We start from the raw sequence: 25,933 nt of genomic DNA on the forward strand, positions 1-25,933 counted from the left end.
AAAAAAAAAAAAAGAGAGTAAAAAAGGACTCATATCCAGAATATATAAAGGAATCCTACAAATCCGTAAGACAACCCAATAGAGAAAGAGGATATTCAAATGGCTGCTAAGTATATGAAAAGATGCTCAATATCATTAGTTATCAGGTAAATACAAACCACACACAGAGATACCATTACAGATTCACTGTAGTGGTTAAAATAAAAAAGAATGGTAAAACCAAGCATTAGTGAGGATGTGGAACAAATGAACTCATATTCTGCTAGGAGAAACACAGAATAGTACAACTTTGGAAAACAGGCTCTTTCAATAAGCTAACCATATACACTTATTTTATGACCCAGCAATTCCACTGCTAGGTACATACCCAAGAAAAACGAAATGTCCACAAAATGACATGTACATGAATAAGGACAGCATTTTTATTCAATAACAGGCAAAAACTAGAAACAACCCAAATGTCCATTAACTGCAGAACAGATAAGCTGGAGCGTATTCATAAGATGGAGTATCACATACACACAAAGAATGGACAGCTGCTACACACAACACAGATGAATGTCATGGACATAACGTTGAATGAAAGCAGACAAACGTATTTCCACTTACATGAAGTTTAAGAATAAGCAAAACTAATCTATGGTAATAACAGCCAAAACTGGAAGGTATGGAGGTAGATGGAGGGGTCACTGACTAAGAAGGGACACAAGTGAGCTCTCCAGGGTGCTAAGCTTTTCTATCTTAGTCTGGGTACCATGGGTACATACATACGTAAAATTTCAGGAGCTACACATAGGATGTGAACATTTTAGTGTATGTTATAATTCAACACAGATAATGATAATAACAGTAATAAACTTACACTCCCAACAACTCCATTTGCCTGCTTTTGTTTCTGTTGCTTTGATTGTGGTAAGGGCACAGGTGTAGGTTTTTTTTTTAAAGGTTTCTTTTTTTTTGATTTAGCAGTTTTCTTGGGTCCTTTGCTCTTCTGCTGCCATCCTCCTTTTGTCCTGTTCTTATTCGTATCACCCTGCTATAAATAACAACACACATACACACTCAGAAGTTATAGCAACAGTCTCATTTGGGAGTCTGAATAATTTTTAGATGAAAATGGCTAAACTAAATGCTTTCACAAACTGAATTACTCTCCCACAACAATATAAATCAATCAGAGAACAAAAGAAAACGCTTCCTTCACCAGGAAAGATAAGTATGAAAAATCAAGTTTTACCCCATCTTCTGCTGGCTGTTCCTCTGCAGCACAGATCGACTGCTCCTTTTCAAATACTTCCTAGAAGCAGAGAGAAGAAAAATATAAAGTCTATCAACCTATGTTTACCTTTCAGATAAAGCAATCTTTCAAAATAGATGACCAATAAGTTTTTTAACTGGTGACAATTGGTGGAGGGAGGGAGAACAGCAGACTTCTGGCAATTACTAATGATGTGTGCAAATTCAGCAATTACTAAATGACACTTCAAAAGTTACCTTCTGAAATACCTCACATGTGTCTTGAATACATTTTGAAAAGTACAAATGCAATGACTTAAGATATATAAACTCATTATAAAGTCAAGAATATTTCATAGTTTAAAATAACTATGGAAGGGCACATGGCTGGCTCAGTCGGTAGAGTGTGAGACTCTTGATCTCAGGGTTGTGAGTTCAAGCCCATATTAGGGGTAGAGTTTACTTAAGAAAAACAAATTTTTTTTAATTTTTTAAAAATTAATTACATATATAAATAAAATACCTAAGGGGTGGAACACTGAGGAAATCCATAAAATCTAGACATATCCACCATATAATCCACTTAGGATCAGAATAGAAGGCATAAATTTAGGATTTATATTCCAGTAAGGTTTCAGTGAGAATCTATACTAGAAGATAATAAGTGATGTTGGTTGTGTTTAATAAACTCCCTGGAATTACTAAAGCTAACAAGTAAAAACAATGATAACTCAGGCTTTAAACTGCTAGCCTAATTCAGGGGTCCACAAACTATGGCCCATTGCCTGGTTTTCAAATAAAGTTTTATTGGAACTCAACGATGCCCATTTGTGAATTCAATAGTTGCTACAGAAACCATGTGGCCCATAAAACCTAAAACTTTACTAATTGGACCTTTAGAGAAAAAGTTTGCCAATCCCTAGTCTAATTCTACCATCTCTGCTTCATTTCTTCATTTATTAGCTGGGTTTTAATACTTAATTACTCTGAGGTTTCGTGCATACAAGAACTTGAAGATAAATATTTGATTTTCTCCCTTCCTCCAGGGCAATTTTGCTTTTTTCCCCCTACCAATTATCCCAGAAGTGTCAACAGCTCAAGGCCAATTTTTACTCATTTTTCAGGCTGGGAATTCCAAAGCATGTAGGCAATATAAATTTGGATTCTATGCCCAATCCTAGCCACTGGCTTTGAAGTTTCCTCTTCTCCCGGGCGGGACACTTCTCATCCAGAGTCCATGACACAAATGCTTCCTTACCACTTGCTACCATAAAATCAACATCTTTGATTTGATATATCCTACTACAAAGTATGCTTTTCCGACCAGAGTTTTAGAGATGGGGTTTAAATGCAGAGTATGTTTCCTGCAGATATTCACAGGTCCCAGAGCAGAACAGGCTAAAATTTCCCACTAGTTGGATATGCGGAGTTAAAAATAGTACAGTCAATTAAAAACGAGTTACAACTATAGGCCTAACTTGGGAGGTAATAGTTGACTTGGGAGGTAATACAAATATGTAATAGAAACTAAGAAAAACAAGATATACAGGAAACATATACCATGTGATTGAATTTAATCAAAGAGAATGAGAAAAGTACCAGGGTGTATATGTACATACAGTGAAAAGGCCCAGGCATTAAATACGAGCATGGAGAAAGATAAAAGGATACACACAAGACTAAATTCTGGTCGCCTGGGACTGACAAGGGGTTTCCTGAGGGAGGTGGGTGAGAGAAGGAATCCATGATCATGAAAACACCATTTAACCCCACAGGTATTCATGCATTAGGGTATCTAAAGCGATGAGCTTCAAAATCAATAATCTCAGAGTGGCGGGACTTTAGGTGATTTTAATCTCTTCCTATACTTTTCTGCAATGCCTGAAGTTTTTTCCCAGACAGCCTTTATTTTTCACATAATGAGAAAAAAAATATTTTCATTATAATTTTAAAAATTAAGAGTAAAATCAGAATTGACCAAGAAGGAATAGGTAATGAAATTCACAACAATCAATAATTAATCTTTGTATAGTACTTTAGACTTTAAATACTAAACTCACATTACCTTATTATTATAATGTTTTTACAGGGAATTAACAAATCATCACAGGAAGAATTAATCTATTTTCCAAAGGTTTTCTGTTATGTAAAAACTAATGGGAAAACTATGAATATTAATTTAAAATATCAAAACAGCTAAATAGACTGCCTGGGTGGCTCAGCTGGTTAAGCGACTGCCTTCAGCTCAGATCATGATCCCAGGGTCCTGGGATTGAACCCCACATCGGGCTCCCTGCTCGGCGGAGAGCCTGCTTCTCCCTCTCCCACTCCCCCTGCTTCTCCCTCTCCCACTCCCCCTGCTTGTGGTCCCTCTCTCGCTGAATCTCTCTCTCTGTCAAAGAAATAAATAAAATCTTAAAAAAAAAAAACAGCTAAATAGGACTTGCAAAATTAGATTTTACTACTATAATAGTTTTGACTTTGAGAATATGTGACTTAAAATGAGAAAATTAATGTAAGAACTCTGACACATAACTTTTTTTTCCTTTTTTTTCATTGAAGTATAGTTCACACTATATTAGTTTCACGGTGTACGACACAGTGATTCAACAACTCCCTCTGTTACGCTACGTAACCATACAACACTGTTACAATATCCTTAACTATATTCCGTGCTATATTTTGAATCCCATGACTTATTCCATAATCGGAAGTCTGCACCTCCTTTTCCCCTTCACCCCTTAACACATAACTCTTTTTTTTTTAACACATAACTCTTAAAGCATAAAAATAAAAAGAGATGACTTACTGCCATTGTTTGCCTTGTCAATTTAACCAACACTGTAACCAGGGATCCTACTGTGATGTTGTTGCTATCTTCATCATCCAATACTACAAGATGAGAGTAAAAAATGAGTAAACAATAAAATTCAATTTGGTACTTCAGTATTTCAAATATATTTTAAACTCAATAAAAAATATTTGACTGCCTACTCTATATAAAACACTCCACTAAATGCCTTCAACAATGCACTCATTTAATCTTTAAAATAGCTCTCTGAAGATTATTTCCACTTAGAAGAAAGTGAGGTTCAAAACTAAAGTAAAATGCCTGAGGTCACATAATGGCTATATCGGCTCTGCCAAGTTTCAAACCCTGGTCTTTGAAAACGAAGTATAATGTGAGGCCTACTGTACCACAGCTTTCTTTCACAGTGATATAAAAATCTGTCACTCTATTAAATTGTACAAACCTTGTATTCACGAGATTTTATCTATATGATCAATGCCAGTCTGCCTGTCAGAAATAAAATAATTAGAACTAGTATTCTAAGTCACATTAATTTCTTAAGGCAAGAACTTCGAAGTTTTGTTTATAGTAAAAAGCACCTTAAAAAGCTTTCGCAATTGCTTAATTTTTCAAAACCACATTTGCTACACATATTGCCAAAAGCTAATAAAATAAACTTGACATTAAAACTAATATTAAAATTAATAAATGAAGTAACTTACCAAACATATCTTATTCAAATTCATTTTTCCTGCAAATTTTATCTGTAAGAGCTTTCTTCACTATGTATTTCTGCCTAAAATTTTTCTAAGTTATGTTTATTTTACACAGATTTAGATTAGCATACTCTGTTCTGGCCTACATTAACACACCACCAGTTGGAAAAGAACGGCCTCCAACAAACTCTAACTACTTTCTCCTCCATTACTGGCTGTGAGGTGCAACAGCTGGGCATCAAGAAGGATACAATATCCTGGGGCACCTGGGTGGCTCAGTCGGTTAAGCACCCGACTCTTGATCTCAGCTCAGGTCACAATCTCAGGGTATGGAGATCAAGCCCTGCATCGGGCTCCACGCAGAGTCTGGAGCCTCTTAAGATTCTCTCTCCCTCCTCTCCCTCTGCCCCTCCCCACCTCCCCCCGCCCCCGCATCCCCCACCCCCTGCCTCGTGCTCTAAAAAAGAAAAAATTATTATTATTAAAAAAGAAGGATACAATATCCTTTCTTCAATCTGAAGTTTCCATTATCTCCTATCAAACCTGGGCTACACATTCGTCAACATTCCACAGTTGTATGTGCACATGCATGAGCACTGCATGTGAATTAACAGCTATAACAATATCTACCTGCCATCTGAGGCTTTCAAGTGGAGAAAAAGCCTACAGGAGATTCTATACAGCCTCTAAGCAATGTGAGAAAGAGATCCACCATCTCTAGCACTGGATCAGGCAGATGCTCCTTTTCTGCTTCTAAAATTCTTCTACTCTCCCTCCTTTAACTATATTACTCATATTACACATTTGGATAGCATTGTGAAAATATAATACGTTGTCTATACAAGATGCTATGGAATGAAATACATCATGAAGTTTCCCAGTGAGATCACAAGGAAATCCAAACTCCCCACCAAAGCAGTCCCAGTTTTCATTACATGTATCCTATACTCCAGCCAAATTGAAACCAGATTGCAGTTTACCTTACCTCTCAAACACCGAGTCTTTGAGAGCCATTTCTCTCTTTTCAATTCCATTAGAATGCAAACTCAATAAGGCAGAAGCTTTGTTTTACCACTGCTTCCCCAACACCCAATAAAATGGGTGGCACTCAATAGTTGTTGAATGAATCAATGGCACAATGTCTGTGTCATTCACTTAACACTTGCCTTATGTTTCCTTGTTTTTAATCCTATGTTTATGTCCTACTTCCTCAACTAGACTATAAACTCTTCAAAGACAGATACCATTCCTAACACATCCTTGTATTCTTGGTCCCACAAGAATGTTCTCACAAGAGAAACTTAGTAAATGTCAAAACTCAGAATACTGTCACAATGAAGGAATGGGCAGATAATCTCTAATTCTGTAACCACTGTATGATACTATTATTCAGCTATTAAAATGGACACTCAAAGGACAATTGTGTAGGTAGAAAAATCTATTTTTTCACCCCAGCAGACATAAAGATAGAGACAGGTTGAGAAAAACACATGAAATGTGGCATAGAACATGGTAATTTCCAAGGCTTACTAAAGTAAATTGGACTTTTTAAACTTAATTTTAGAACTAAACAGCTATTTCTTTTACACTAACAATATACACTTCAAGTATCTTCCAGTGCACCTGAAAATCTTTCATTCTTTGAAAAGTTAAGAAAGTCCTAAAACTTGAACTACAGAACAGAGAGTCCTCAAGCTTAATCCCATTCTGAGGATAATAAAAGTAAGATTCTATGGGATTCTATCAGTATTCTCAAAATTATTAAGCATGTATCATATTCCATCACAGCCAATCTGATAGGTAAACTACAGTTCTGGAAAGTCTAATTACACATTATGATATCAAATGTTTTGAGAACCTTAAGCCACATAAACAAAAGCCAATCTATCAAAAAGAGAAAAAATGTTCAACAGGGAAACCTCCCACTTACCCTGTGATTTTATATCCATAGTCACATATGGGAAACTCCCAAGGACAGCCATAACCTCTTCATATTTTTCATCTTCAAGGAAGTGAAGTAGATTGTGACGATCTGATTCTTTTAAACTCACCAAATCCTGAATAGTCTTAATTTTGTACTGAATTTTAAGAGAGAGAGAGAGAGAGAGAAAGAAAATAAATCCCAAAGTCATAGAATTTTTCACAAAAAGAAAATTAGCATGTTTCACTAAAACAAAATCCAATAACTTTTAGAAAAATGCTAAGATCATACTGGCTCCCAAACTTACAATGGTTCTACTTACAATTTTTCAACTTTACAATGCTGCAAAAGCAATGCATTCAGCAGAAACCAAACTCTGAATTTTTATCTTTTCCAGGACTAATGATATTTGATACAATACTATCATTATGCTGGGGAGCAGCAGCAAACTGTAGCTCCACCAGCCACGCAATCACAAGAGTAAACAATCCATACACTTACAACCATTCTGTACCCATACAATCATTCTGTTTTTCACTTTCAGTACAGTATTCAATAAATTACAAGAGACAGATATTCAACACTTTATTATAAAACAGGCTTGTGTTAGATGATTTTGCCCAACTGTAGGTTAATATAAGTGTTCTGCGCATGTTTAAGGTAGGCTAGGCTAAGCTATGATGTTTGGTAGGCTAGGTGTATTAAATGCATTTTTGACTTAGGATATTTTCAACTTACGATCGATGGCTTTATGAGGATGTAACCCCACTGTAAGCTGAGGAAGATCTGCATACACATTTCAAAGCAAAAAATACAACTTTATAGCATTTCATGGCCTTTTATCCAAAGAAATTCAAATTTAGGATTTTTTTTTAATTACAAAGTTAATACAGGGTAATTTTTTAAATTTAGAAAAAATAAAGTTAGGAGGAAAAAAAAAACAGTAATATTCACAGAATCTTGACCCAACCAAGAACAACTATCATTTGATATGCTCAGTTTGCTGACCCATATTTTCTATTTTAATGATAAAAACCTTTAAGAGTATGAATTTATCTCCAAGTACAACTGCACCCTTAAGGTTTTACTATGCAATATTCTCATTTTTGTTATTTTCTAAATACAGCTGTCTGTTATTGCAGTAATATCCATCTAGGCTAAAGGGATACTTAGGAGAGTATTCATTTCCAGGCATTTGGTACTAGTTATTAATATTTACTTTCACAGAGCTTAGATCATGAGGAATGTGGAATGCCCACTTTTTGATTACACAGTTTTCAATTCAAAATGTGAACAAATTTATAAGGGTAATACGATTACCTGAAAGGACAGAGAACTCATATGTGAATCTCTAATACACATTAGTTCTACCTTAATATACTATCAAATCCCATGTCTATCTTCCGCCCACTTTGTCTAATGTATGCAAAGTAATGTTTAAAATCTCCTATCAGAATTATAATTTGTTTTTTCTTATATTTCCTCAGGTTTTTTCATTTATACATATTTTTGCCATATCTTAAGATTCATTATCAGATCTTTACAATAGATTGCATTATCTAAATTAGAAGCATCTTTATTTGATCTACTTATGTTTTGAAAACTTAATTTTTTTTGTTCCTATTCAACCAATAAGCCATGCCCAACCTTAAAAGCCAGGCATGAAATGACTGGAAAGCATACAGTGCATTTTTACTCGTACATTTATTTCTGGTAACATAATATAAAGAACAAAGTCTTAATTGTTAAAATGCACTGACCTCCAAAATAGTAAAATCACTTACAGTAGGTAAATTTATATTATAAGACACCTCCCTAAACAAGAAAATGCTAACAGAATCACTTTAGGAATAGTTGTAGAGTGTTTAAGACATTCTAAATCTAAGAAAGCCATAGTAAACACTTCTAGAACACTTTTCATTCGTGCTACCTTTAAGTAACATGACAAACTGTTTAAAGCTAATTTTAAAGTGGCAAAGAATTACCTTTTTATGATTAGAAACCCTCCTAAGATTGTCCTCTTCAATGTGAGGGAGCTGCAGAAGGGGAGACTTAAACTGCTGAAGGCCCTGCACAGCCATCTGGGAAAGCTTCATGCAGTTTTCTAGGGATGCCAAAGTTGGAGCACGAAACTCCCTTTCTTAGAAAGAACAGGAATAAAAGAAAAAACAAGGCTGGACTTTTTATGTGTTCCGGAGTACACAACTCATCATGAAAACATGACTCATATGAATATCGTTAACACCTCAAATTTTAAGATCACAGTGTTGATTTTCCTTTAAAAGTTGTAAAATCCAGTATGGAGGTTCCTCAAAAAGTTAAAACTAGAACTACCCTATGACCCAGCAATTGCACTACTATGTATTTACCCAAAGGATACAAAAACAGATTCGAAGGGATACATGTACCCTGATGTTTACAGCAGTATTATCAACAATAGCCAAACTATAGAGAGAGCCCAAATGTCCATCGACCAATGAATGGGTAAAGAAGATGTGGTGTATATATACAAAATGGAATATTACTCAACTATCAAAAAGCATGAACTATTGCCATTTGCAACGATGTGGACAGAGCCAGAGTACATTATGCTAAGTGAAATAAGTCAGAGAAAGATAAATACCACATGATCTCATTCATATGTGGAATTTTAAGAAAGAAAACAGATGAACATATGGGAAGGGGGGAAAAGAAAAAAAAATAGAGAGAAGCCATAAGAAACTCTTAATGACAGAGAACAAACTGAGGGTTGATGGAGCAAGGTGGGTGGGGGATAGGCTAAATGGTGATGGTTATTAAAGAGGGCACTTGTGATGAGCACTGGGTGTTGTATGTAAGTGATGAATCACTGAATTCTACTCCAGAAACCAATGTTGCACTGTATGTTAACTACCTAAAATTTAAATTAAAAAAAAAAGTTATAAGATACCAAAAATATACAAACATGTTCAAATGCAACAACCATTATCCAGCAACAAGCATTGGTTTAACAGAAAAATTCTTTGCATCACCTCCCAAAACAGTAAATTATCAGTATCAATAACATACTGATACCATGCCAAGAACTGACATCAGCCATAACAACAAACCACAACCATTATCTCCTTTCTTAAGGGTCCCCTTTTCCATTACTGACCACAAACTCTCTCATTCTTTTTTCTTTCCCCTCATTCTTTTCTCCCTTCATGCAAAAAACACTACATGTCAGATAAGTCATTATTACATCACTTAAAGAATTATTTCAAACTCATTGTTAAAATACAGAATAACCTAACTCTAAAAATATTCAAAGGAAGGAAAAGGTATCTTAAATCTTTACAAACAATAAGTGACAACAAACAATAAAACAATAAATAAATGCAAAAACATGAATTGTGATAAAGACTTTACATAACGGAACATACAGGAAAGAAGTAAGAAAAACCATGAATAAAAGTGGGAAAGCTGATTCAACTTATATAATATATAGGCAGAATTACTGTAGGTACTCAAAAATCCTAAAACTGTAAGTATAATCTGCAGGAGCTTGCAAGAAAAAGTACAACATAAGTAATTACATTTCCACCTCACCTTCACGGCTCCGGGCCATTATTATTAGCTGGCAGATTACATTAACCATTTCTTGAAGTAGGGCAGGGCATTTTTTCAACATAAATTGCTGATCTGCAAAACAAATGAACACCTGAAACAAATCATTCCACTTTTATAGTTAAAACATCTTTATCATCTATAGTCCAAGACTGATACTAAATTCAAGTTGTCCCATAAATATTTCAGATGACCTCAGAATTTTACAGGTTGAACACAACAGTTTCTCCTAAGCAGGACTGTCAAAAATCAGTCAGAAAACCCTAGATCAGATTAGATGTTTCAAAGGCAAATTTTTAATATTGTGGTGTTGTGCTTCATAAGTTAACTTTCGTTTTTTGGAAGAATAGTCTTAAACTTAATTCTAATCTTACTACATTTAAGAAACCTTAAGAATCTTCTTCTTGTGCACCTAAGTTTCTATAACTATGAATAAGTCCAAAGACTAAGATTGAGAATAAATCTTAACTCAATGCAGAAAGAGAAGGGGGAGAAAGAGGAAGGAGACAGACTCATTTTTACTGCATGTAATGGTTAACTATTAAGATCATCCACTGGGGTTAGTACTCAACCTAAAAAAATATTTGTTCCCTGTTAGAAAAAAATGGAGATGGTTTCATATCTGTACAGAATATTAGAAAAATCAGAATTACTGGTTAATTTGCAACTCCAACAACAATGCCTAAATAGTGATCCTTCATTCCATCCTAAGTATCCTATCTTATCACCAATTACTGAGCATCAGCTAGCCTTGTTTTTGGAGGCATCTGGTTTTATTATTGGCTTTAAAAAGGGACAGAAGAAGAGGAGCTTCATTCAGAAAGAACATTTATTCCCTAGGTATAATAATTTTCTTTTAAAACTTCAAATGAAGTAATGCAAGTAAAGAAGAAATGACACTCAAATTCATGACATCCCTGGAAACAGCACTGTCCCAATCCACTGCTTTTCTTTTACATAGAGAGGTGGCTTCAAGCAATTTAGGAAGCGTTCAATAAAAATTAAATCCTTTATCAGCAATTACTGCTGGAGGTGATGGTAGTAGTGGTGGTTGACTGAGATATTTGTTGTGAAATCCATTTTTTCTTCCCCCGAAAAGCTTAAAAAGCTTACAAAATCTTTTTTAAAAAGTCACTAGAAATTACTATATAATCTGCAACTGAATAAACATTTCTCAGAGTCTTCTCTCACCTTGAAATACTAAATTTTAACATTTGTCAAAGTATATGACTTACCTTAGACTTTCAAAATATTTGTGAATTATGTAGCATAAAGTTTTCTTTTTAAAAGGTCCTTAAGCAATTATTTGATTGAGCAAAAAAGAACAGGGCCAAAACACTGCACCATGAGGTCTAATTAAATCCACTGCTTTTGTACTATTAAAACCCTGCCGAGGGGTGCCTGGGTGGCTCAGTCAGTTAAGCATCTGACTCTTGGTTTCAGCTCAGGTCATGATCTCAGGTTCGTGAGATCAAGCCCCACCCCAGGCTCCATCCTCAGCTCCAAGTCTGCTTGAGATTCTTCCCCCATCCTCTCCCTCCCCCAGCTCGTGTGTGCTCTCTCTCTAAAATAAATAAATGTTAAAAAAACAAAAAACCCTGCAGATACTAGAATCTTACCTTCTTCAAGGGTCTCAGGAATTTTCATTCTAGCAAGATGAGATAGTAAAAGAACTCTGGCTTTCAGGCTATATGGGCAGGTAAGTGGAGGCTCATTCTTCTTTAGATTAATGCTGCCAATTTCTCTGATTAGCTAGAGTAAATAAAATAATTATTAAAAAATATATACCTAAAAAAGCATTTACTTTAATACCTAAATGCTTATATCAAGGAATATGGGAGTTAGGCCTAACCTGAGGTATTAGAATATTATCTGTTGGTCTGCTTGTGGCATCTTTATTATACTGAGGATCAAATTCAGAGGCTCCAGCCAAAACCATGATAAGACCTAAGAAAACAAAAGTAATATGAAGGTAAATAAATACATCTGCTCACCTATTAACTTCCTCTCCTATGATATTTCATTAATCCTACACTGAAGCAATTTTCCACTTGCATGGAAAGCTAAAAATCATCCGAACTCCGTTAACAAGTATTCATTTTTCCCATAAAAAAGAAACATTTCACTTTTTAAAATATGTACAATATTACCTATCACAAGTAAACAGAAATATACATCAAATTAAGGGCCCCAAAGCACTGGATGCATTAAAATCAGTTTAAATAGCATCTGTTTCTAGACTTAAGCATGTGTTCCACAGAAACTTTCTACAGAGCAATTATTAAGTATCCCATGTGATCTTAATAACTATTAAGTGAAATAAAGAGGGGCTCCATAGTTAAAGAAGGCTGAGAAACAATGAGTTAGAGAGAGTTTTAGGTCTGATGACTGGCACTACAGTCATGAATCTCACCTTCCAGCAGAAAATGCACGCAATGTATTCACAAAAAGCAGGACAGTACAGAGGTTAAGAACACAGACCCCAGAGTTTCACTCCCTAACTAAATGGCCTAGGACAATATTCTTCACCTCTCTATGGGCTTCAGTTTCTTCAGATGTGCCTGACACACAGTAAGCACAGTAGTATGTGTAAGCTACTAACTACCATTACTGCCCTCAAATGTTTCATGAAACATCTACTCCTAAAACAGCTGTATAATAAATGATGCCAACACTAAAGTAATCAAGGATGTATAACCAAGCCCACCAGCAACTAAACAATGCTTTTCTCATAGAACTGTGTAAGGGTAAGTGTCACTGTCAGAAATAAAATAGGAATCAAGATCACTGACGCAAAAAAACACATTAAAACACACCATAAACATGAAACACTTTCATAAGGGGGTTTCTATATTAATATCTCAATTCAACATAAGGAAAAGTGATATATGTGTATAAAAGGGAGAGTAACAACCACTTATTCCTCAGAAATAAAAGACCTGCTCATTCCAAAAATACTCCAAAAATAAAAGATCTGTTCACATAGTTACATGATTCTGAGAAGTCTCTCATTACCAAAAAAATTAATAAAACTGGCAAATCCAAACTACAGAAAACTCCACTGAGGTTTTGGAACAAAAATGTATTCTACAGTGAGGCACAATTTAAAACTTTTTAAAACTTGTGTCTTCCTTTTTTTTTTTCCTCAAGGAGGGGAAGCAGGGTTTTTTTATGATATGTCTGTAAGTTCTGCAGAGCAGTGATTCTGAAATGCAACATTATATATTCCAAGGATAAAATTTATACTGTTAGCTTTATGGCATCAAAGAAAGTATTTTAAATGAACTTTTTTTTTCCATAAAGAAATTCTGAAATAAGAATCTGGGAATTAAATATTCTGGCAATTTTCTTTCAACACATCCAAGATCTCTACTTATTTTATTGAGACTAATGTATAACGTACTGATTTAGGGCTTGGGAACCAGACCTCTTGAGTTTGATCCTAACTCTACCACTTACTGTATGTATCCTTAAGCTCAGTTTCCCCATCTATAAAATGTGCTTAAAAACAGTAACTTACTTATGGGAGCAAAATAAAGATTGAGTTAACACATACGTAATCCCTAGCAATGCCTGGTATACAATACTCAAGAAATACTAGCTAGTATTATTACAAAATTAACCCACATGAAGCTTTACCATACAATTTCTAGGGGGAAAAAAATACATATATATATAGCTGAGTAAATGGGAATAATAGAAACACAATACATGTGGGCGCCTGGGTGGCTCAGTTGGTTAAGCGACTGCCTTTGGCTCAGGTCATGATCCTGGGGTCCTGGGATCGAGTCCCACATCAGGCTCCCCCTGCTCTGTGGGAAGCCTACTTCTCCCTCTGCCTGCCACTCCCCCTTCTTGTGCTCTGTCAAATAAATAAATAAAATCCTTAAAAAAAAAAAAAAGAAATACATGTGATAAAGGGTGTTAGCATTCTCCTCCAGCTTTAGTTATATGAAGAGAATATAAAACTGAATGAAATGTCTCCAGTTGAATATATATCACATAAATGACTTGGAAAATAATCTAATATCACAGCTACTTAAATTTACTTACGTTTCATATCCATATTTCGGGTTTTATAAACGAAATATGTATAAATCTGTGTTGTGCGTATTAGAATCTGGTCTCCACTATAACGTATTGAGCGATACCACCAAGAACCCTAAAATGCAAGTAAAATTAAACAATAAATAAAGCATCAAAACCACAATATTAGGTTTGATGCAGAATATGTTTCTGGTCAAATTTTCTAAATGTTCATAAAACAAGTAACAATACCTGAACTTTAGAACAAATGCTTTGTTACATATTTCAAATTATTTAGCAAGTATTCATACTGCCCAACACCTAAACACCAACCTACCTCACTACATATATATGATTAAAACATTTATGGTTCAGTTAGAAGCTGAAGACAAAACAAACAAAACAACCCATTTCTATAAAAGCAAAAAGCTGGTTTCTGACAGTATTTAATAAATATTTGATAAATAAGTGCAGGAGCAATTTTACAGTTGATATACTACTTTCATTCACATGATTCCATATAGCTGGATCCTCACACAACAAACCTATGAAGGCAAGACAGGTTAATTATCAGTCTCACTATGGGACTCAGAGGAACTACAAGACCAGAAAGAAAACCACCCAGTCACAAAAGAAACAGTAAAATCATAAACTTTATGTTATCTTCATATTGAGGTGTTATGCAATAGTTTTTAAAATGAGGTTGCTCTATATGTTGTGCCTCCAATATAGGAAGCAAAAAAAGTCACAGAACAATACATACAGTAAGATGACATTTTTTTTTTTTTTAAGTGCGTATGTATATACAATCCATAGAAAAATATCTGAAAGGGGCACCTAGGTGCCTCAGCTGGTTAAGCGTCCGACTCTTGATTTCGGCTCAGGTCATGATCTCAGAGCTCCATGCCCAGCAGGGAGTCTGCTTGAAATTCTTTCTCTCCCTCTCCCCTGTCCGTCCCCCTCCTCAAAAATAAATAAACAAATATTTTTTAAAAATCTGAAAGGGAGAACACCAAACTTATCAGTGATTATCTCTAATGAAGAAATGAAGTTGAGGGAGGTGATGAAGGAAGACATTCTAAACTCTAAATACATCTGTATTATTTCAGTTGTGTAACTTTTGTATTGGGAGGAGATATATACTCTAACATACTCAAATGATATCACCTTTAGAAGACCTTTAAAGTATACTTGAATGTAAGATTCTTAAAATTCAAGGATGAATGGATTATATTCTAATACAAATTGCAATCTTATAGGGAGATTCCAAAGCATGCCACCAATTCCCTTTCCAAAAATTGTTAATAAAAAGAGTTAGAACTTACTACAACAACTGGAAGGATAACCATGAATGCTAATCCATATACAAGTAAAACCTAGAATGGAAAAGAAAATAATTATGCCTTTCACAGGTCAATTATAATACCTAAGAACACTTATTTTTAGGTTTACATGGGAGAGGCACTATCAAAAGCACTCCTCGTGTATTATTTCATTTAATCCTTATTTTCAAACTCTATGAGAAAGGTACCATTATTATTTTCCTTTTGCAAATACAGAACCTGCAGCAAACACAGGTTACAACTCTTGTCCCAAGTCACACAGCTAGTAAGTGGTGGAGCCAGGATTGGAATCCAGGCATTTCAACTCTAAAACTTTATGCTTTTATCCACTATAATAAATTACCTTTTAATCTGCTCTGTAGATAACACCAGCAAAACAGCTTTATAAATGGTATTTTCCGTCCAGTCAGGTACTTATAGATGCACACCTTCGCAAGTAGTTAGTGTCTTAGAAATAAATAATAGAAGCCTGGTTCCTTATCAAGGAACAACTTCATAATGTTCTGTTTACAAGTAATTTCTATCTATTGATCTTAGATTTTTCTCCTACTACTTGATCCCAAATCAGGTAGCTAACTATCTTTCTCTTCTCCAGTATTCCCACAGTAATCCTAAGCATGACAGACACTCTTATATATGAAACCATATATCCCTTAAGATAATGTTTGTCAGCCATAAAATAACATTAAACAGCCATTTTCAAAACAAATTACAGACTATATGAATTTTCTTTTTTATTGCTTCAAAGACAGCTCCTAATCATTTTTAAGAAATGTGAAATAGGGAAACATCTATTCCTGAACAATAGGTTAAGATAATTCCCAACGTTTTAGAGTTGCAGCATCTATCACTGATTAAAAGTCTGATATCCTGGGGTGCCTGGGTGGCTCAGTTGGTTGAGTGTCCAACTCTTGGTTTTGGCTCAGGTCATGATCTCACAGTCATGGGACTGAGCCCCCACGTTGGGCTCCACACTCAGTGCGGAGTCTGCTTCAGATTCTTTCTCCCTCCCCCCATGCCCCTCATCTCTCTCTCTCTCTCTTTCTCTCTCAGGTAAATAAAATCTTTAAAAAAAAAAAAAAAAGTCTGATATCCTACTGCCTCCCTAAGTACCATACAGAATATATACAGCATTAATTTAGCATATGTTATAACATTAATTTAGCTTGGGTAAATGTAAAATGAAGGATAATTCCAATTTTGAGTACTACTTAGGATACCATATAAAACCAAAGTTCTCCAAACCAATGGTAAGACCTGACCTGAAACTGCCTCCAAAAGAAATCACAACTTTAAGGTTTTAAAACTACATTTAGAACACACTGCCCAAATAGCAACCTAATAATGAGAACCAATTCTTTTCTCCATTATGTAAAAAGTTTTCACAATACACAGTTACATTAAAAACAGCATTGCAGTATTTTTTTATAGCTCCCTTTATATTACTAAGCTATATCTAACACATTATAATGTGTCTTATTTACATACACTCACCAAAATTGAGTTTTTCTGGTCGACTATCCAAGCTGGCAAGGCAATTCCAAAGCTTGTGGCTAAAACAGAAAGAGTATTTCTGAAGAATCTCAACTTTCAGTTTTATTATTTAGTTATATCCCAAAATTCTTCCTCCCAACTCCCCCCAACCCAAAAAAAGCTTTAAGAAAGATTATATTATGTGTGTTCCCATTACATAAAAGTTAATGGATTTTTCCAGAAGGTGGGGGGGAGAAACTCGACCAAAGTACATGAATTCCTTCTTATTAAATCTAAATTATTTTATATGTCCTGGGTAATGTAAACACTGTGAATATACAAGAAAATGTTTAAAGTCAATAAAGAAAAACAGATTCTTTTCATCCAACTTTTATCAACTACTAGCTGGAAATGATGAATAATTACAGTGATTACTCTTCTCATCAACCCGATCTAAGTTCTATCTTTCAAACTAGTTGCTAGAAAGAAAAACAAAGTAAAAATTAGCTAAAGAGAGCTCATTTACGTATCTATTTAGCTCCTTGAGGTTATAAATTTCCTATTAACAAACTAAGAAAATCAAAATATTCTTTTCAATCTATTAATATTTTCATTATACACACACACACACACATATATACACCATTTCACCAGTAATTTGTAATTATTATTTACCACACCTTGAGGGCCATCTGGATTTCCAAACTCTTCCCAATTTTTCCGCGACTCTTCATCAGTTAAACTAGCATTAAAAGAACAAAATTGCAAAATTAGAAAGGCACATCTGAAAAGTACTCATATATACAAACTCTATCTAACCAACTCATTTCTTACAGATATTAATTTTAGAAAATCAAGAAAAGCCTCTCTGAAATCAGAAAAAAAGAGAGAGAGGAAAGCAAGGAGTTCTACATTAAAGCAAATGAGAACTACTGAGCCTTTACAGAAATTCCTGGTTGGCCCGTGGTTTCTCAAGTTTTGCGAGTTCAAGCAGGAAGATAAAACTTTAAAGGTTACTACATTTTCTGAGAAGGCAGGGAGGATTACAGGTGACTTTCTTCTTATATCCTCATATATTTTCCAAAATTTCTTCAATGAGCACTGTTTATACTTTAATAATAATATATACCTATTTATAAACTTAATACAAATTAATAATAATAACCCCCCCAAAACTGGTACCACATTCTCAAAGAAAAAAACGAATACCTGTAAAATTCCATTGCTATAGAAAAGGTCATTTGCATTGTGCTGAGGTCACAATTTTCTCCTAAACCAACTGCCAGAAGGACTAGGATAATACCTGCTAAAGCAACAGCTTCCTAACCCAGCAATATAAAAATGACAGAGTGATTTTTTTAAACACGTAAAAAGAAATATTACCCTTGATCTGGGCCATGGCTCAAGGCACAAAATGAGAGTGGTTTTATTCCAGGTCCCAAAATAGATGTTAAAAAAATACTAAAAGAAAATTTCAATTCCTTCAAAAACTTTACAATGCTGTTAAGCAGACAAGGCAGACACATACAAAATGACCAGTAGTATCATAAGAAAGGCATTTTTTGAAGACTAAGTGGCAAAAGATTATGTTTATATCCAAATCTAATTTTAACATTCCCAGAATATACACACAAATGTAGTTTTCTATTCAACAAAGCTCCACATTAAGAGTGAAAATGCAGAAGTACCTTTAAAAACTAGCAAAAATTTTCAATGAGTTCAAATTTTTTTCCTCTAAACCATTCTATTTTTTATTATTTTTTTAAGTAAGCTCTACATCCAACGTGGGGCTTACACACTATACTGACTCAGCCAGCCAGGTGCCCCCTAATTTTTTTTTTTAAAGATTTTATTTATTTATTTGACAGAGAGAGACAGCGAGAGAGGGAACACAAGCAGGGGGAGTGGGAGAGGGAGAAGCAGGCTTCCTGCCGAGCAGGGAGCCCGATGCGGGGCTCGATCCCAGGACCCTGGGATCATGACCTGAGCTGAAGGCAGACACTTAACGACTGAGCCACCCAGGCGCCGCCCCCCCTAATTTTTTTTTAACTGAAGTACAGTTAACACACAATATTACATTAGTTTCAGGTGTACAAAATAGAGATTGACAAGTTTCTAAGTTATGCTATGCTCACAAGTGTAGCTACCATCTTTCACTATACAATGCTATTATAATACCATTGACTGTATTTCCTATGACTTATTTTTAAAATATTCCCTTTTATTCCTATGACTTATTTTTTCTGTAAATCTGTATCTCCAACTTCCCTTTACCCATTTGCCCATCCTCCCATCCCTTGTCCTCTGGCAACCTCAGTTTGTTCTCTGTATTAACGGGTCTGTTTCTGCTTTTTGGTTATTTGTTTTGTTTTTTAAGCTCCACATGTAAGTGAAATCATATGGTATGTCTTTCTCTGCCTTATTTCATTTAGCATAATACCCTCTAGGTCCATCCATGTTGTCACAAATGGCAAGATCACCTTTTTTATGGACAATAGTCGTGTGTGTGTGTGTGTGTGTGTGTGTACCACATCTTCTTTATCCATTCATTTATCAATGGACACTTGGGTTGCTTCCATATCTTGGCTATTGTAAATAATACTGCAATAAACATAGGGGTGCATATATCTTTTTGAATGAATGTTTTTGTTTTCTTTGGGTAAAAACTCAATAGTGGAATTACTGGATATACGGTATTTCTATTTTTAATGTTTTGAGGAACCTCCACACTGTCTTCCACAGTGGCTTTACCAATTTACATTCCCAACAACAGTGCACGGAAACTTCCACATCCTCGCCAACACTTATTTTTCTTTTTGACTGTAGCCATTTTGACAGGTGAACGGTGATAACTCACTGTGGTTTTGATTTGCTGATGATTAGTGCTGTTGAGCATCTTTTCATGTGTTTACTGACCATCTATATGTCTTCTTTGGAAAAATGTCTATTAAGGTCTTCTGCCCATTTTTTAATTGTATTGTTGGTTTTTTGGTGTTGCATTATGTAAGTTCTTTATATGTTTTTGATATTAATCCCTTACTGAATATGTCATTTGCAAATATCTTCTCCCATTCAGTAGTTTGCCTTTTTATTGGTTTCCTCCACTGTACAAAAGCTTTTTATTTTGGTGTAGTCCCAATAGTTCATTTTTGCTTTTGTTTCCCTTGCCTTATAATTTTTTAAATCTTTTTAAGTAGGCTCCATGCCCAGTGTGGGGCTTCAACTCACAACCCTGAGATCGAGTCCCATGCTCTATTGACTGAGCCAGCCAGGCACCCTGCCTTATGATTTTTATCTAGAAAAATGTTGCTATGGTGGGGATCTCAAAGAAATTACTGCCTATGTTCTTCTAGGTGTTTTATGGTTTCAGGTCTCATAACTAGGTCTTTAATCTATTTTGAGTTTATTTTCGTGTATGATGTAAGAAAGTAGTCCAGTTCCATTCTTTTGCATGTAACTGTCCAGTTTTCCCAGCACCATTTTTTGAAGAGACTGACTTTCCCCATTGTATATTCTTGCCTTCTTTGTCATAAATTGACCATATAAATGCAGGTTTATTTCTGGGCTCTCTATTCTGTTCCACTGATCTGTGTGTCTATTTTTGTGCCAATACTATATAGTTTATTTACTATAGCTTTGTAGTATATCTTGAAATCTGGAATTGTTATACTTCCAACTTTGTTCTCCTTCCTCACGATTGCTCTGGCTATTCGGGGTCTCTTGTGGTTCCATATAAATTTTAGAATTATTTATTCTAGTTCTGTGAAAAATACTATTGGAATTTTGATAGGGATTATATGGAATTTGTAGATTGCTTTGGGTAATACAGACATTTTAACAATATTAATTCTTCAATCCATGAGCATGGAATATCTTTCCATTTCTTTGTGTCATCTTTAATGTCTTTCATCAGTGTTTTATACAGAGTACAGAAGTCTTTCACCTCCTTAAGCTTATTTCTAGGTATTTTATTCTTTTTAATGTAATTGTAAATGAAATTGTTTTCTTAAATTCTTTCTGCTATTTCATTAGTGTGTAAAAATGCAACCAATTTCTAGGTATTAATTTTGTACGCTGCAACTTTACAGGGTTCATTTATTTATTATTTATTTATTCATTTATTACTTTTAAAAGTTTTTTGGTGGTCTTTAGGGTTTTCTATGTATAGTATCATGCCATCTGCAAAAGGTTACAGTTTAACTTCTTCCTTACCAATATGGATGTCTTTTATTTATTTTTCTTGTCTGACTGTTGTGGCTAGCACTTCCAATACTATGTTGAATAAAAGTGGTGGGAGTGGACATCCTTGTCTTAGCTCAGTTTTTCACCACTGAGTATGATGTTAGCTATGGGTTTTTCATATATGACCTTCATTATGTTGAGCTATGTTCCCTCTAAGAGTTGAGGGAGAGTTTTATCATAAAACAGATGTTGAATTTTGCGAAATGCTTTTTCCGAATCTACTGAGATGATATCTGATTTTTATTCTTCGTTCTATCAATGTGGTCTATCACCCTGACTGATTTTGCAAATACTGAGACATCCCTGCATCCCCAGAATAAATCCTACTTGCTTGTGGTGAATGATCCTTCTAATATATTGTTGAATGTGTCTTGGTAATATTTTGTTGAGGATTTCCGCATTTATGTTCGTCAGGAATTGAAAATATTTTTAAACTTATCAATTTGGTCATTTATGAAAACAAGTACATTGACATCTTCAGTCCCTTTTTAACTTTAACTCCACTTATACTATTTGACCTGAGTCCACAGTAAAATACAGAAGCCAACAAAAAGCACTGTAGAGAGGTTCATAAGGACGGTGCTTATGGTGGCTCTTTTTTGCTAAGGGAAGGATATTTCTCAAAAAATTTTGCCCTGGTTTCCCTGTACAACTTTGCACTTACCCAGGGGTTTTGCTATTATTTTTCTCAATATTCTGTCCTCTAATCAGATTCTTTTCCCAAAAATAATTATCTGTCCGCTCTACCTTTTTAATGATGGCAGCATAATAAACTGCTTTGTTCTCTATACAATGCCCTCGATTTTGCAAAATAAAGCATAGCTCACATCATAGAAGCACTTGATTTTTTCAAACTGCATACACAGCTGATTACCATTCCATTAATTCACTCATTAAGCTGACTTGTACAACTGGTGTGTGAGAGGCACCATGCTCCATACTCAATCAAATTAAAAGAACTTTATCATAAACTTTTTAAAAGTGTAAGAAAGCAACATTTTTGGCTACTTATTAGTGCTTCAGTATACCACTCCTAAGACAAAACACTTAAAAGTTATGTAATTTTAGGGGGCGCCTGGGTGGCTCAGATGGTTAAGCGTCTGCCTTCAGCTCAGGTCATGATCTCAGGGTCCTGGGATCGAGCCCCGCATCGGGCTCCCTGCTCAGCGGGGAGTCTGCTTCTCCCTCTCCCTCTCTCCCTGCTTGTGCTGGCTCTCTTGCTCTCTCTCTCAAATGAATAAATAAAAAATCTTAAAAAAAAAAGTTATGTCATTTTAGTATAATTCATATATAATAAGCTTAAACAAGACCAATAATATTAACATAATTTTTAAAAATTCAAGGAGTATAAAGTTTCCTAAACATGATTAGATCCCTTAACTTTGCAGGTGGGAGGTTGTGTCATAGATCCTGTTACAAATCTGATAAAATCTCTAACCCTTCTGGCCCTGGAAAAATGCATAGTTAACAAATACACATAAATTCTGTATACAGTTTCAGAGGTCCCAGATTTTACATCCTGACCTAGAGAATGTTTTCATTAAATTATAGGTGAATGACCCTGAGTTGACTACGTAAAGCTAAGTTACATATTCATGCATAGAACACACAAAAACACGTTTTTTTAAAAAAATAGCTTTAAAGTAACATCTATGTTGTCCACTTGTTATAAAGTAGCTTAAACATAGGTTTTACACCCAAAAGCCAAATCCCAACTATATCCAAGAGAAACCAGAAACTATGAACCAGAAAATTCAATAGTTGGTCTAACTCCTCGAAAATAACCTCCTTTCCTTTAAGTTAGAAACTGGTATGAAGAAATAGGAATGACCCAGCTTGTTATTATAATGGGCAAATAAGGGAAGAGAAAATATCCTGAACAGCCAAAGCAAATTCTAAAAAACTTTGCAGTTCAAATGCATTCCAAAAGCTGCTTGAGTTATACTTAGGCTGCTAGAACTATGCATAAAATGGGAACTTCAATCACCCAGAACTTATATTTATCTAATCCATTTATACTTATACAAGTTACAAGATCTCAAAGTTCTGGGTCCCATAATCATTTTACTCTTTCATTTGTCTTACGGACCATCAACTATTTAAGACATTTTACTTAAAAAAAGCATTCTATAGCTTGATCATATAATTGAGTTAAAACCAAAGGCCATATATTCTTCTTCTGTACTTTTTAGAATAGTGACCATACAACATAAAGAGTCAGATTTCCAGTAACGTGAGAACAAAATCATGAACTTAAGAATGTTACAATACCTGAAAACTGAGGGGGGAGGGGGGAACAAAGGGACTAAAATTAAAACTACCAATTAAACAATCTTAGCTGTCCGACTTCCTCTGGGTATCTTCAGTTCTTCTCAAATTACCTGAAGACGGCAACTAAAGCACGGTAACACTTGTGCAATGAGAGTAAATGCTTGGAAGAGACACAATGAAAAAAGGGGGAGACACCAACTGAAAGAGAGCAATCTGGGGGACATCTGCCATGCAGAAAACAAAATGTAGTACACACTTCAGGAAGTTCCTGAAGGCACTGCTTTATCGCAGAATCATATTCACATATGTAACAAGCAACTCACAAAAAAGAGGGGAGAGGAGACACAGTCAATATACTTTTATTAAGCACAAAATGAGTATTTCCCAAACTTCTGTAAGTCATATACCACTTCTACTTGCTATTACATCTGAGTATCCTATTAACCTTTTTTTTCTTTTAAGATTTTATTTATTTGACACAGAGATAGAGAGGGCGCATAAGCAGGGCAAGTGGCAGGCAAAGGGAGAGGGAGAAGCAGGTTCTGCACTGATCAGGGAGCCCGATGCAGGGCTCGATCCCAGGACCCTGGGATCATGATCTGAGCCAAAGGCAGATGCTTAACCAACTGAGCCACCCAGGCGCCCATCCTATTATTTACTTCTATTTTTAAAATCAGCACAAAATTATACATCACTGAGTCCTCTAAAAATAGACAACATTTTGTCTGTATTTTACTCTTTAATATAAGAGTTGTGTTGGGATATGCCTATGAGTCCTGAAGAATCCAGCTAACTTTTATCTCTTGCAATATTAACACTTAAGGAAAAACTATCTCTAATTTTATATACCCTCATCTTGTTTCCCAAAAATTAAACTAGTCTTTAGATAGCTTAATAAGATAAACTACATTTCCAAAATAAGAGAAAGAGATCTAGTCTAAAAAAAGCGTAGATATGAAAACAAGGTGTAAGTATACCCTCTTCTAATCAGAATGCTTAGAAAATAACTCAATTAACATATTACCTACTACTGAATTTAACCAACTTCGCAGGGCAAAAGCACTACTCTAAGTTACTTAAAATTCAAGTTTAGTTAAACTAGCAGTTTAGGGTTGTCAGGCAGTTCCATAAATAATAGACTCAACATATAAGGTCAGCATTTAAAAGCTTATGACAACTATTTTATTCAAATAAAAAACTATCTTTACCACTCCTAAAAATGTGTAATGGGTCCTATGATACTTACGCTGCATAAGCTTTTGCTATCCTCATGAACATAACTTCATCACCTCCTTTATCTGGATGATACTTAAGTGACAGCAAACGATACTGTTTCTTAATTTCTGCTACTGTTGCCCCCTAAAAGGAAAGCTTTGTTTTAGTTAAAATAAGCACAATGCTGTAAAAACATAATTCATCCTATTTTGAACTTTAAATATAAACTATTCGGTATTTTCAGAAAGAGAAAATGTTTTCATCCTATATATTTGTCCCATAAGTTTCATCCCATGTATTTTTTAAATAAAAATATACTTATTTTGTCCAATATGTTTATTTTATTGAGCACCTACTGGGTGTTGTGTAACACCAGGCACCAAGGATTTAAGGATGAAACCACACAATGCCATATTAAAATAAAATAAAAAGATAGCAACATTTAAATATCAAAGTGATCACAGTAAATTAAGTCTGTCTGAAGAAAATCAAAGGTTAACTCCTTTTCTAAGAAATAATCAGAAGAATATTTGGTTTCATTTGTTTATCAATACTTTAATATTAAACACTTAAGAAGTTTACCTACCTGTTTCCTAATTAGACTCAATTTCTATTAATAAATTTTTCATATTGATTTTTATGGCATTAAATTGTCCCCCCAAAATCTTTTAATCTTAAAAAAAATCTCTCTTGATGATCATAATCATCACAATAAGAAAAATCAGATGATATGATGCAAATTTTGCTTCTACAAAACCATTAACAATGCAACCAATTCTTTGTAAGACAGAAAGACTTAACACACTGCTTTAGTGTCAACTAACACAGGATCATGAGATTTTTACCATCCAACTAACATAAATGAACCCCCTGGTTTTAACTTTGCATTAAACCAATCTTATAAAAGTCTTTTAAAAATATACTAACTTCTCATCTCATCTTCAAACATTCTTGTACTTAGCAATTTCAAACCAAGCCTCACTAGGATGGAATTTAACATCTGCAGCTTAAAAAACATATATACATTAGAATAATAATGGATTACATATCCAAAGTCTGATTTCTTTAGGCACAACCCAATTCCTTTTAGGATATGGGCTTACAGTATTTT

General features: G+C 34.7%; 1 protein-coding gene across 2 annotated transcripts in view; it reads right to left on the reverse strand.

The window, feature by feature from the left end:
• The window catches only part of SEC63 (SEC63 protein translocation regulator), a 66,724-nt gene that overhangs the window by 20,833 nt on the left and 19,958 nt on the right, over positions 1 to 25,933 (reverse strand). For both annotated transcript variants that reach the window (XM_081828761.1, XM_006743711.2), the window contains exons 4-16: positions 24,854 to 24,966; positions 17,775 to 17,836; positions 17,116 to 17,174; positions 15,604 to 15,654; positions 14,306 to 14,414; positions 12,105 to 12,199; positions 11,872 to 12,004; positions 10,235 to 10,327; positions 8,650 to 8,804; positions 6,674 to 6,821; positions 4,046 to 4,128; positions 1,238 to 1,297; positions 863 to 1,036 (exon numbers count right to left, since the gene is read on the reverse strand). In XM_081828761.1, coding sequence (XP_081684887.1) covers positions 863 to 1,036; positions 1,238 to 1,297; positions 4,046 to 4,128; positions 6,674 to 6,821; positions 8,650 to 8,804; positions 10,235 to 10,327; positions 11,872 to 12,004; positions 12,105 to 12,199; positions 14,306 to 14,414; positions 15,604 to 15,654; positions 17,116 to 17,174; positions 17,775 to 17,836; positions 24,854 to 24,966 — 1,335 coding nt within the window. The remainder of the gene's footprint in view (positions 1 to 862; positions 1,037 to 1,237; positions 1,298 to 4,045; positions 4,129 to 6,673; positions 6,822 to 8,649; positions 8,805 to 10,234; positions 10,328 to 11,871; positions 12,005 to 12,104; positions 12,200 to 14,305; positions 14,415 to 15,603; positions 15,655 to 17,115; positions 17,175 to 17,774; positions 17,837 to 24,853; positions 24,967 to 25,933) is intronic.

This window comes from Leptonychotes weddellii, chromosome 8 (assembly GCF_054177405.1).
Source record: "Leptonychotes weddellii isolate Sample4059 chromosome 8, ASM5417740v2, whole genome shotgun sequence".
Taxonomy (NCBI): domain Eukaryota; kingdom Metazoa; phylum Chordata; class Mammalia; order Carnivora; family Phocidae; genus Leptonychotes; species Leptonychotes weddellii.